Genomic DNA, 14,487 nt, shown 5'->3' on the forward strand with positions numbered 1-14,487 from the left:
TTAAGCTAACTACGGAATTTGAAGAATATAGTCAGCAGACTGTATGACATATAACAGATACTCAGTAAATATTTGCTAAAGAAATGAGAGGATGAATGGAGGTAAGATCACAGTGGGAGGGAAGGTGGCAGCCTACTCTTGTTATACAGAATGTTCCATATCAAAGGAAAGAAAGAAGTGTCCTGTTAAAAGTTTTGAAAACTGGCTAGGTGCAGTGGCTTATGCCTGTAATCCCAGCACTTTGGGAAGCCGAGGCAGGCGGATCACCTGAGGCCAGGAGTTTGAGACCAGTGTGACCAACATGGAGAAACCCCGTCTCTACTAAAAATACAAAAATTGGCCAGGCATGGTGGCTCACGCCTGTAATCCAAGCACTTTGGAGGCCAAGGCAGGCAGATCATCTGAGGTTGGGAGTTCAAGACCAACCTGGCCAACATGGTGAAACCCCATCTTTAAAAAAAAAAAAAATTAACCAGGTGTGATGGCACATGCCTGTAATCCCAGCTACTCCAAGGCTGAGGCAGGAGAATCACTTGAACCCTGGAGGCAGAGGTTGTGGTGAGCTGTGATTGCACCATTGCACTCCAGACTAGCCAACAAGAATGAAACTCTGGCTCAAAGAAAAAAAGTTTTGAAAATTTACAGAACTATTTCTATTTAAAGGATAGTCACAAAATATTTCCTCTTTTCTCCAGAAGCAGAAGACCAAAGGATGTAACTTATAAAGCACTTTACAGTCTCCTAAGTATTTTTCACATGTGATCTTGTTTAATTCTCAAAACAAGAAACTACCCCAATTTTAAGGATGGGAATAATAAGATCTGCATTAAATGTAAGCCTTCTGACTCAACATCTTGTAGGTTCTCTTTCCCCTACTCCAGCAAGCTAAGTGACTCCCCACAACACTGCTGAGGGAGCTTTACCTATCCATGGACAACCTGCTTCTACAGAAGCAGAAACTGACTTGTGGGATACATAGTGGATGTAGAAATGATAGGCAAATGTTCTTCTGTGCAGAACACAAAATCCAATTGATTTAGAGGTTTAGCTACAAAAACGTTACCAAATGAAAATTCAATCCTTTCATATGTTTCTTTTAAAATAAAATAAGGACTACATTCTATTTGAGAGAGTGCAGGTATGAGTAAGAATGAAAGCAGCAAGTCGGAAAAGGTGAAGCTCAGGATTCTTCTCCTACCTCACGAGTCTCACATTATTCCAAGAGTAAAAGCTTAATATTGGGAGGAAGACTGGTGCAAAGCTGTGGATGGCAGCAACTGGCATTCAGTTCCTGTTCCAACTATTTTCTAGCCCTGTAACTTCTTTGGACCTCAGTTTCTTCTTTTATAAAATGAGCATAATAATAGGACCTTCTTGGTGTGAGAGACTAAGAGATACATACACAGAGCTGAGAACGGTGCCTGCTCCACAGTGAATGGAGGTATGTAAGAGGTTATGATAATTCTAAAACTCTTTTATCCACCTCACTTGACACTACAGTCAGGCAAAAGCAAATTCCATATTGAACTTGTCAACACAGGCAAATATTTACAAGCCAAGATGTTTGTTTCCAAGGACGAGTTCCTTAAAAACGTTTAAACTATTTTGGCAGAAACAAATGTAATCAACACATTTTTAGCATCTGTTCCAAGTTTAAAAAAAAATAATGTGAAAATGCTTTACAAAATATTTTTAACTGCAAAGATGGCACACACATTTTTAAAAGTTTAACTGGTTACAAACTGCCTACATAAAAGGAAGAGTTAAATGGAAAACAAAAGTAATTAAAAAGTTGATAAAGTCCAAGTGCTAATGCTCTAAATTGATGATTACTTTGAAAAAATTCTCATTTACTTATTTAAATAGGAAAAATAAAAAACCACCATTTTTTGTAAAGCATGTGCATGTCCTTCATTTAACTTAAAGGGCAGAGAAAGGCAACATAATGCTGATAGGAACCCAAATTCTACAGAATTATTCTGAAACTATTTTCGCAGACCGGTTATAAAATCTAAATGACTAGAAATAGTCAAGAGAAATCAATAAATGAGTTTTCATTTGTAAAGAAAGAGATAAAATGGTTCAGCAAGAAATGAGTTAATTAGTCTATTATAGAATGAATGACCTTTGCCTTCAAGATCTGTGGAGCGAGGCTAAAAACGTTCAGATTTTATCCTAGTCCTTGAATTCCAATCATAAATTCTATAGTCTAAGCTTCATACAAGAATTGGTAAGAGAAAAAAATAATGAATAAATATATTTCAGGGAGGTTGAAAGTAATTCCTCTCACATTCTGAGATGGTTCTTCATTTTTTTTCAAAGCTTTTTAAATACAAAAGCCAATGTAATAAAAATATTCAACTCTTCTTTATTCAGAGACTGATAACATATTGTGTACAACAGCCACACTCACTTCTTAACCTTCTCTCTTCAGCTTCTTTACTTTAGGCCACTGCACTAATCATTAGCAATGCACCAAAGGATGGAAAGGAACAGAAATGTAGTTCCATTTTCATTAGTTAACAGAGCCACCACATGGTTTGCTGAGAAGTTAAACTTATTTTTGATCATCAACCCAGATGACTAATTCTCAGATGACTAAGTTTACAGCCATGGTCCCTGACATTTTTTATAAACAAACAATGAGATATAATGTGCAAGGAAAGGAGCTATGTTTTACTTATCTCAGAGTGCCTAATTTGGGTTCAATACATAATAAATGTTTGATAAAGAAATAAAGGAAGAGAGGGAAAGAGAGAGAAGAGTAATAACACTGAACAAACAAAAAGGTACACACTTATTTATATGAATTCACAGAAATGTAAAGCTGGAAGAGATGTATGTCGGAAAAGGAGGGTAAATTGCATCGGGTAAGAGCTCAGCTCAGCAGACAACTTTTGGGTCAGATCAAAGCTGTACCACTCACTGTTTAAGTGAGTTGAGCAAGCTACTTAACTTTCCTGAGAATCAGTTTCCTCATCTATAAAGATGGAGCTCATAACAGAACTCCAGAGACCTGCTCTAAAGATTAATGTAGTTGCGGAGTGCTTGGAATATAGTAGGACTCAACAAATAGCATTATTATTGGCAGTGGAATCATCACTTAGTCCAGTATCCTCCTTTTATAGAAAACGAAACTGAGACCTAGAGAAATAAAGAAGACTGCCTAAGTCACACAGCTGTCTGGTGACAAAGCCTGACTAGAAGAACTTGGATCTTCTGTCCTCCAGGCCCAAAAGACACGCTGCTTATCAGAAAACCTACATTAAGAAGAAAATGTGATGGCAAATGTTAAGCTAAGGTGATGCTGATTCTCTAAATTTGGTGTGTTTCTAAAAACACACAAGCAGGTGCCTAAAATATATACAATACTGTCTCATGACAGTATTAAATTAAATTAAATCTCAAGCAAGGTGTTTTCAATAAGCAATCTAGAGGATTCTCCTGCAGGGACCCTGGGGCTAGGTTTTGAGAAGTACTGCTGTAGAATAAGAATAGTAAAAAGCTCCCTCTCCGAAGTCCTGACCCTTAGAATCACCTACAGAGCACTCACCCTTATGTGTCACATTAGAATAACTATGGGTGACATCCAGGAATCTATCTTTTTTGAAATCTCTCCAGATGACTCTTATATGTATATGGTCAGGTTAGAGAACCCACAGTCTATACATGATGAAAACAACCATCTTTGCTAATATCAATTTAACAAGACTGGGAAGAGGTGGGATTTGTGAAACTAAAGAAAAAAGAAAGGTTTGTGGAAAGAACTCAAGGACAAAGGTAGGAAAACTTGTCATAAGGTACAAGGTGAGTCTTAGACAAACAGAAGATCCCAGAAAAAGGTACAGACACTGAGCTCATTACTCCTTGTCTCCCAAAATGATTCACCTTCTGCAGCCTCTGTTTATAACACATCCTTCACAGATAACACTAAAAACATCAATTCCTGCTCTTTTTAGCAATGTCCCTTAAATTTCATTGACAGGTAAAACAAGTGGGATGCTGTGCTATAATTTAACTCAGGTAATCTCACTTACCATGTTGCCTTAAGGATTTATTTAACCTCCTTGGGTTTCTGTTTTTTTCATTCTGTATATGAGGCATAGTCTGTTTAGCCTATTTCATACAGTTGTTGGGATGATCAAATGATAAAATGTGTTTGAAACCATTTTTCTAATTCCCAAGCAGTACCCAAATGTAAGATACTCCTTTTTGACCTACTTATCCTAATAAAGATGCAACATTTATATGCAGCAGTTGGGGCTGGATGAGCGGCCTCCACAGAGCCTTTGAGCCAGGAAGACCACTCTAGGTCAGCATGTTGCTGCAACGACTCGAAGTGGAGGTAGGCTGAGAATGATGACTGTCACAGGACTGGGGAGAGCAAGTCAAAAAAGTGTACACTATTCTACTTAGAAATTAACTCAAAAGTTGAGTCCAACCCTTCATACAACTCAAGAGCAAAAGCTGATCCCATAGAGAAGATAGGAAAAAGAACAAATAAAAGAAATGTTGGTTAATGGGCCATTTCCAAGATGAAATGCCAGTAAAGGGGCTGAGAGCTCTCATTTGCAACTAATTCTCCAATGAAAAATGTAGAATCCAATGCAAGATAAAGAGCTCTGCAGAAGTTTCCCACCAAAGATAATTAAGCAAACAGAGTCAAACACCTCCAAGGTAACAGGAAGAATGTCCAAAGAGGAATAGCTAACTGTTGATTCTGACTCCTTGTGTGCCACAGAATAAACAGTCTTCATTTAAACTGCAGGGATATGAGATGCCAAACCCTTCAGATAAAATAATGACTACCCATTCGGCTTTGCCTTAGAAGATGTCAGGTTTTATGTACATTGCATCACAGTTAACAAATCTGACTGGCCAGTTTATGAGTTATTTCCACATATATTTTCCAGTGAAGGAAAGGTTAATGTACCACTAAGGAAACAGATTATAAAAATTTCCATGAATGAAAAAATGTACAGCTGAATTGAAGCCAAATTATGCAAAAAAAAAAAAACAGTTGAAAACACATGTGAAATTAAACCAAGTGCTTATATTCATTAACACATAGTAGTCAAGTAGTTTTCTTTTGCACTGGCTTTTGTGCCAAGCTACATAGATAACGACACAGACTGAATGCTTTCTTTTTAAAATATAACCACTGTAAAATATAAACAGAACTGATGACATAATACTGGCAAGGAGTAGCAGTGTATATAAACAGGACACCTTCAGGAGAACTCAGCCACCAAGGTCAGTGATGATGGCACTCACTAACCCTCATAAAACTTCATTCTATCATTATGCAAATGATCTCTGCTCATTGATACAATGACCTTGCCAAGAATGTTTAACATCACAAATATTCTTTATGCTCAGATTTTTTATTAAAAGATAAAGTTAGGAATAGCTTAAAGAAAAAGCCATCAACTCCTGAGTAGTAACAGATAGAGGTTATTTGGGCAATACACTTCGTAAGCAAGTAAATACCTATCTAATTATATTTTAAAGACCCCAGAGAAGTAACTTGTCTAAAGCTAAATATCAGTGTTAGAAAAAAGATCTCAACTTCCTGATAGTCTGTGTCATATTCAAATTCCTATGGCATGCTACCCTAACAATTTCTGATTTTAGACTGGGGATGGAGAATAACTTAACAAAGGAAGAGAGAAGATGAGTCCTAACCCTCAAAACATATGCACAGAATTGACAGCAATTATGTGAATGTTTTTGCACATGAAAATCAACAGAATCTGGCTTTTCAAACTTATGAATCAGTGAGTCGGTATTGACTGATAATTTTACAGTATCCTATTATATGTTACAAAGCTATTGTCTTCTCATGACTATTTTCTAACTGAACTTTTACCTACAGTCAAACTAAGTTTCCACAGGCTATTCCACAGGCAAAGTCAAGAATCACGAACTAGAAAAATTCAAAAGATATGCACTCTCTTAATGTAGTGTTTTTTAAAGTCTTCCACCAATAATGAAAATGTACAGGATTTTGAGATTAATGTGTGATCGAATAATGTGCACAGTATAAAAATAAAATCGTAAGAATCAAACCTAAGGCTATAAATAAAATGCAACAAAAACTCTGCAGCTTTTACATAAATAATATAAAAATAACTTTATAAAAAACAAATTAGATATGAGTCTGATGTGAGCACCTGGAAAACTTACTTACTTGAACTCAGACTCCACATTGCACTTACCTCATTCCCATCAGTGTTCTTAGAAGCAGAGAACACACTAGTACAGAGGGAATGGCATCTCCTTTTTTTAAACTGAAAATGCTCTGTTTCGTGAGGGCAAAATCGCTCAATGTTTTGCCTTTCTTGAATACTGCTATAACTTTCTGATGTGTCTTCTGCAAACCCACTTTTTTCTAGTGATATTGCTATACCAGAGGGAATAGAGCTTAAGCTGGCTGCCTTTCGAAAAGAAAGAACATCAATTTTTTCCTGGAATGTTATTTCGCTTGTGTTGCCATCATCTAAATGTTTCTTCCCCTTTGTGCAATATGAAGTGCTGTCTTCTGAAATCCTCTCATCCAGTTCACCAACTTTTACTTCTATGTCACTGTCTTTAGCAGGAGAAGTTTTCACATGGTCAGACCAACTGCTTACAGCACTCGGCAGAAGTTTCTGTTTAACACTGTCAGCTCTAACTTCTGTCTTCTTTTGCTGAATACCATCTCCCAGTGCAGAGTTTGGGGTAACAGATTCCTGTTGTACCAGTCCCCTGGATGAAGGAGCTGGCTGTTCTTTTGAAGGCTGACTGCTGCTCCTTTTCTTGCCTTCATTTTCATTGTTTTCCTCAACTGACTCTTTGTCACTGCCAGTTTTCTTGATCGGTTTTCTTCTGAAATATTTTCTTCCGGGAGAGTATTTTTCAGGGTTCAAAGGAGTTTTGGCAGGATCTACATATTGTTCTTCTTTCTCAGCTCTTACACATCCACAGACATTCCCCATTTGATTTGTAGGTGATCACAGCTCCACAAATTCACTCATTTCAAAATCCAGGGCTTACTTAGATCCTCTTCATTAAATCTGAAAATTCCACTCTGACGTCTGTTTCTCACAGACTTCATGACCATCCTCTTCAGTCTGAGGCCATTTTGCTTATGAGAAAGGCACACACAAGAAATGCTGTGGCATCCTGCCCAGCCGGTCCCTGTGTCTCATTAGACTCCGTGGCTTATTTCTGGCCACCAATCCTCTTAAACAAACATTACTGCTCACTGTCATATTACAACACTGATGAGCTCTCAAGGCAAACCCTTAGCTTTACTGTATGAGAAGATTATGACTGTTTTTAACTTTCAGTTTACTGAAATGCAGATACACTACCAAAGTCTGCACTTAACCTTTGAAACTTGGTGGTTCAACAAATCAGAGCAAACAGAAAGCAAATATCCGTCAGGAGATATTTGGGAAAGTGCCCTTCAAATTTACTTTCAAAGTGCCTTTCAAATTGAATTTCAGACACTCTCTACCCTTCACCATATAATTTTTTTTCTTAAGAAATACCAACTAATTTTGGTACTTGCACACAAAGAAACAAACCAAAAGCTCAAAAATCTCCGTAAATTATATTAAGACTCTTATTCAAAATAAGCCATAAAAAATAATAGGATGATTCAATAGCTGGCAGAAGGAGACATAGTAAAACTTAGAATTCTCTAATAAAATTGTCTCTAAAATCAATCTTTTAAAATAGTTTATAATACTTTTCAAATAATACAAATTTCTAAGCCATCACCTTATTATTAGGACTTTAATATGAGCAAATAGACAAATTATATAATTTAAACCATGAAACACTGAGCAAAAGGAGATACATGTGCATTCATTCATATATATAAAAAGGCAGTTAAACTTTATATATGACTTTTACAATTATACTCTAGTTAAATATTATACAGTTTTTATGAGGGCCTTGCTGGAAAAATAAAATCAGTATGAAACTGATTATCGAAGGTGTGCATATTTCTAACACTGAGTCATAGATACGGTTTAAAAAAAAACAGGAAGGCATGAAATGGACTTACACATAAGCAGAAATCATTTCACTACTAAAAAAATTATAATTTTGTTTCACTAGGTAGTCTTTAGACTGATCAAAAGGTGGAACACATTATTATTTTACTAAGTAAAAATATTCAATTAAATAGACAAGTTAGCAATGATAATGCAGATGATCAATAACAAATCCTCCATTGTGAAATTTTCCTTAATCATTTAAAAAGAAGACATTCTCCAGTAGCAAAAACTGAATGTCCTTGAAGACAGACTGGTAAAAATAAGGTCTCAGATTTTTTTGGTTTTTAAGCTGATTTTCAGTGTATTCAAAGGCAATGAATAGTACATTATTCAAGAGAATATAAATGTATAATGGCTGGTATTTGTACTAATAAGATGGAGGGACAACCAGTGATCTGCACTCCCCCAATCCTTCCCTCCATCTCTGCTGATGAAGTTTAGATGTTTGCCCCGTCCAAATCTCATGTGGAAACTGTGACTCCCAATGTGGAAGATGGGCCTAGTGGGGGTGTCTGGGTCACAGGGGCAGCTCCCTCATGAATGGCTTTGTGCCATCCCCACAGTAATGAGTTCTCACCCACTTAAGAGTTAGTCATTTGAGGCAAGGCATGTGGCTTATACCTGTAATCCCAGCACTTAGGGAGGCCGAGATGGGCGGATGGCCTGAGGTCAGGAGTTCAAGACCAGCTGGCCAACATGGTGAAACCCCACCTCTACTAAAAATACAAAAATTAGCTGGGCTTGGTGGTGCATGCCTGTAATCCAAGCTACCTGGGAGGCTGAGGCAGAAGAATCACTTGAACCTGGGAGGCAGAGGTTGCAGTGAGCTGAAATTGTGTCACTGCACTCCAGCCTGGGCAACAGAGCAAGACTCTGTCTCAAAAAAATAAAATAGTCATTTAAAAAGCCTGGTAACCCCTCCCCTTCCCCCTCCTCCTCCTTCTTCTTCATCTTCCTCTCTCTCTCTCACCATGTGACAATCCTGCTCCCACTTTGCCTTCCACCAGGACTAAAAAATTTCCTGAGACCTTACCAGAAGCAGATGCCAGGACCATGTCTCTTGTACAGACTGCAGAACCACGATAATCCCAATAAACCTCTTTTCTGTTCTTTATAAACTATTCAGACTCAGTTATGCCTTTACAGCAATATAAAATGAACTCATACACCCGCCAAACTAAGCAGCTGTCCATTTCTAGGCCGTATACCCTGCGACCTCTCCCAGAAATAGCCCAACTTAGTCTCCGCCTGGTAACCAGCATTAGTCTTTCAAAGCCTATCTCTAATATCTGTGAAAATTTCCCATATTCTCTAAAGCCATCCCAATCCCACTATGATGCTCCTTTCCCAAACATTTCTGTTTTTATTTATATCACCAATAATATTAATCGCCCTATGTTGTAGTTAATTTCATGTACACTCTCTCAATAAACAGAACAATTAACTTCATTACCTTAGTATCTCTGGATCTGGCATATGATGGCTAATGATATAGGAATACTTACTTCAGAAAGCCTGACTGAAAAATAAGATTCCATTCATGATGCTATAACAAATATTGTTAAAATAAAACAAATTGGTCTTTTGAAATAGCTTCCATTATTTATGTAGGATATAGAGAAAAATGCTCAATCACTCTGAGGATGATTACCACTGTTTAAATCTTTGTATCTTGGCATAACCAAAACAATTCTATCTCAAGGTACTGTAGTACTCAAAAAAGTCATTTAAATAAGAGATAACATTTCCATTTAACCAAAACATAGATGTGTTCCATTCCAAATAGATCTTGGTCTAATTTATAAATATTGGTGATAATTTGTTATATCATCTTATAATTAAAGCCCTAAAATACAATAGATTCTAGAACATTATGCCACAGGATATTAAAAGCAAAACTTCTTTTTTTTTTTTGAGACAGTTTCTCTCTTGTTGCCCAGGCTGAAGTGCAATGGTGTAATCTCAGCTCACCGCAACCTCCAACTACCAGGTTCAAGTGATTCTCCTGCCTCAGCCTCGGGAGTAGCTGGAATTACAGGCATGTGCCATCACACCCAGTTAATTTTGTATTTTTAATAGAGACAGGGTTTCCCCATGTTGGTCAGACTGTTCTTGAACTCCTGATATCAGGGGATCCGCCCACCTCAGCCTCCCAAAGTGCTGAGATTACAGGCCACGCCTGGCCAGCAAAACTTCTTTTGGTACTTCTGTGGCTAGTTTTCCTCACTCCTCCAAAGGCAGCTGAACCCCAAAGGGCTCCTTTAGTATAATTCCTTCTTGAACGCCTTTTGCTTTAAACTTTCTCAAACTCAGCTCTAAATACACTGCTTCTATCTCCCAACACTTCTCCAAATTTTGGCTTGTTATTTCCTAGTCTCTGCTCCCAGGAGCTTGGATCTCCAATGTCCTCTTTCTAAACAAAACTATTGACCTGTACTCCATCTTAATTTTCTTGCAGTCTCTAGTGGCATTTCATACTGTTCACCATTCTTTCTACTTGAAATTCTCTTCCCTTGGTTTCATCAGTATATTTTCCTGTTACTTCATTCAACTCTTCAAATGCTCCTTTTCTGTTTTCTCAGCAGAATCTTCTCCTGCACCCATGACCATGGGCCTTCCCCAAATTTCTATTCTTAGCTCTCATCTATTCTCCATTTGTGCTCTTCTCTTGGATCCTCTGAAGATCTCTTCTTTCTGATAAAATCAGTGATCACTTGTGTAGTGATAACTCCCCCAGGTTTGTATCTGTACCTCTGACTTCTCAGCTCCACTCATGCCTCCAACTGCTCAGCAGACAGATGCACAGGATATCCCACCAGCCCATCAAGGCCACCCAGAAGATCATTGGTTTTCCCCTTACCATCACTCCCATGTCTCTCAGTAGTCTACTGTTTCTTAATCTCTCAGGCTAAAAACTTTTGTTACCTTTAACAAATGTCTTTCTTTCACCCTCTGTGCCCTATGTCCAAGTCCCTTTCTCTCTTCCTTCAAAGTGTGATCTCTTCTATTCAATTTTGCATCCCCAACTGAGTCCTGACCTTTATCACGTCACTCTGAGATCACCACCTCAGCTTCATAGCTTATCTCTCTCACTGTGGACTCTGCTCATTTCTAACTATTTTACATAGAATTAATAGATGTTGTTTCTTAAAACGCATCTATTTCTTAAAACGCATCTGTTTAATTTACCAAAATTTAATTGAGCAAAAATCAATTTGGGAATCGAGCCACCTACAAACCAGAATGGATTCAGAGAAACTCCAGCACATATCCTGTCATTGAAAATGATTTATGGGCAGAAAAAGGAAAGTGATGAACAGAAACACATTTTTTTAAGCTCAGAGTAGTAAGATGACTTATCCACTGGTAAAACAACAAACAATAAATAATAAGAGCCAAGAACAAAACTTAATTCTGCCTCCCTCCAAAGCCTGCATGCTTTCCATCTCCCCACTGATACTTGGTTTAACATTCAAAATTCAGACACAGCCTACCTCACCAGCTGGTGACTTTCTCATCTGGGGTTCCTGCAGTTTCAACCCTACTAAAAGCTCTAGGATCTGATCCACTTAGGGCTAATTAAAGGATTCCCAACAAAACCACTGGAGCACTCCATATGAAATCAGCTTTTTGACCAGTTCTACTTATACTTTACCCAATTTTGATAACAAGGTCTGGTTTTGTGCTTCAAGCCAAATTGTTGCCTTCATTTAGGTTCAATATCTTTGATCCCCTAATGATAGAGTCCCCCAGTAATGGGGACCCTCAGTCCTTTGAGGTCCTGGCTTCCAGTTCTGGTTACTGGCTTCTCTTGACATTAACAGCCCACCTAAGTGGACACTCACCTGTATTAGCTGCCCTGTAGTCTGGCTGGCTAACATCTTTTCCTTTTATTACCTGGGTATCCATGAATGTCTTTCTGCTGAAACTATTCAACTGCCTGTTCAGGTCCTAGACCTACCTAGACTCTGCTTCCTATAGCTCTTAGTACCTGTCAAATCTATCCAGTCCCAATGACCCCCAGGTACATTATTCTCCACCATTTGTCTACGAAACCTGTATTTCAGCCAATTAATTTTTTTTAATTCTTAATCTTTACCAGACTTGTTTCAAAAGTGCCCCAGGTCCTTTCTGAAGCTGGCAAGCTATCTTTTCCTCCTTCAAGATCCACTGTACAGTAATCAATCAGTAAGATGTACTGAGTGCCAACTGAGTGCCGCTCTGTGCTGTACACAGAACATTTCTGGGTTTTGTTTTTTTCTTTTATAATTTGAACTTTTATTTTAGATTCAGGGAGCACAAGTGTAGGTTTATTACCTGGGTATATTACGTGATGTTGAGGTTTGGGGTACACATAATCCCATCACCCAGATAGTGAGCACATTACCCAAAAGGTAATTTTTCAGCCCACACCCTTTTCCCCCCTCTGCAGCCTCTAGTAGCAGAACATTTCTTGAGCAGACCAACAGTCAATAAACTAAAGAAAGTTCTAAAGTTCGGAGTCGCATTAAATCAAATGAAGACTTTTTTAATGTATCATTTCCCCATAACTGAATCAAAATCGGCCCTCAACTGGCTCAGATTTATTAAATAAATTCATAGTCAATAAATATGCACTTTCCTCAAATCTCAAGAGAGAAAGCACAGCTCAGCATAAAAGATGAATACTTTCCTTCCACTTCACATCACTTTAGGATAATTATACTGCCATCTAGTGTCTACCAAAGAAGGAAATCATTGACATAACTAAGAAACTATCAATAAAAAACATTCTAAATAAGGACTAATCATGAAACTTTTTAAAAATTTTTTATTATATTTCTTACCACACCCAGCTAATTTTTGCACTTTTAGTAGAGACGGGGTTTCACCATGTTGACCAGACTGGTCTCAAACTCCTGACCTTGTGATCTACCCACCTCGGCCTCCCAAAGTGCTGGGATTACACATGTGAGCTACCGCGCCCAGCCAATGATGAAACATTTAAGTATCTAAAACAGGTAATACTTTCCAATGAGCAAAAAAAGTGTCTCCAGTCAATAAAAAGAAATATGTCTTCCAACTCTGAAATTACAAACTTTGTCTTTAAAACTACAACTAAGCTTATCGAGAACAGGAAACTAGGTGTCAGATTCACAAGCAGCATGGTGCTTAAAAGAACAATTCAAATATATTATTTAAGGAAAGAAACTTGAAATTTATTTTTCTTTCACAGAACATGAATGCATAATTCACCCTTCATATGAACCACCTGAAAACTAGCAATTAGATACTGAAATTAAGAAAATCTGGGCTTACCTGAAAGTGCAAAATAATTGTCCAGATTAATCCCAAAGTCAATTTGGGATTTCCATCCGTTATATCATCATTTCTAATATTCACTAATTTCACCTGTTTTGTAAGTGAAGAAGAGAGAAAATCAACTGTTTATTAAACCTGAACAAGTTATCTTTACCTACATAAAAGCAATTCTAAATTATACAAAGAAAAAAATTGAATAATTTTAATGCCAGTAGTCACCCAAATACTGTTTTACCCTTATTCTCAATCATTTTATATTTACAAATTATTGAATAACAACAAAGAAAAAGAAGGTATTGTTGCAGTCTCGTCTTCTACAGCAGAGGTCCCAACCCAACCCTCAACCTATACAATAGGGACTGGGCTGCTCAGTAGAAGATGTGCAGTGGGCAAGGCAGTATTACCACCTGAGCTCTGCCTCCTGTCAGATCAGCCACAGCATGAGCTTCCTATAGGAGTGCAAACCCTATTTGTGAATTGCACAGTTGAGGAATCTAGGCTGCACACTCCTTATAAAAATCTAATGCCTGATGATCTGAGGTGAAACAGTTTCATGCTGAAACAACCCCCACTTGCCCCACCACCGACCTCATGGAATAATAGTCTTTCACGAAACCAGTCCCTGTTGCCCAAAAGGTTGGGAACTGCTGTTCTAGAGCCAGTACTAAAAGCACTCACTTGTCAATACAAAAATACAACTCCTCAAGTGAGAGGTCTTAAATACGTGACATCTTAAAATTAGAAATAATTTTGTCTTTTAAAAATAAACTTTATTTTACTCTTACCATTAAATTTAAAACTATTCTAACAACTTTCTCAAACTTCTGTTACAATATTTTAAAATAACAAGCATTATTTTGCTATCAATATGCCATAAATAAATACATAAGTCACTGGGCATTCGGAAGGCTGTTCAGATATTCTAAAATAATATAATACTCATATATAAAGTTTATCAACTGTCCAACTGTACATTCAGGTAAATAAATGCAATGATCTTTAACATTCACTTCCTGGACAAAATAATTTAATATCATGAATTAAATACTGAGAATTATATACTATGATATGTAACATTTTACTTCTTGAACAAAATACTGCCAGAAAACATTTCAGAAGTATCCTTCTGGAAACTTTC

The 14,487-nt window shown here is 37.4% G+C and overlaps 1 protein-coding gene across 48 annotated transcripts in view; it reads right to left on the reverse strand.

The window, feature by feature from the left end:
• Nucleotides 1–14,487, reverse strand: part of DST (dystonin) — a 505,428-nt gene that overhangs the window by 226,785 nt on the left and 264,156 nt on the right. For 45 of the 48 annotated variants that reach the window (XM_078369452.1, XM_008994605.4, XM_035295973.3 and 42 more), the window contains one exon: nucleotides 13,347–13,439. In XM_078369452.1, coding sequence (XP_078225578.1) covers nucleotides 13,347–13,439 — 93 coding nt within the window. Of the gene's footprint in view, nucleotides 1–6,218; nucleotides 7,132–13,346; nucleotides 13,440–14,487 lie in introns of those variants that run through there. The other 3 variants (XM_078369451.1, XM_035295960.3, XM_054254134.2) reach the window with 1 other exon arrangement.

The sequence above is a fragment of the Callithrix jacchus genome, chromosome 4 (assembly GCF_049354715.1).
Source record: "Callithrix jacchus isolate 240 chromosome 4, calJac240_pri, whole genome shotgun sequence".
Taxonomy (NCBI): Eukaryota; Metazoa; Chordata; class Mammalia; order Primates; family Cebidae; genus Callithrix; species Callithrix jacchus.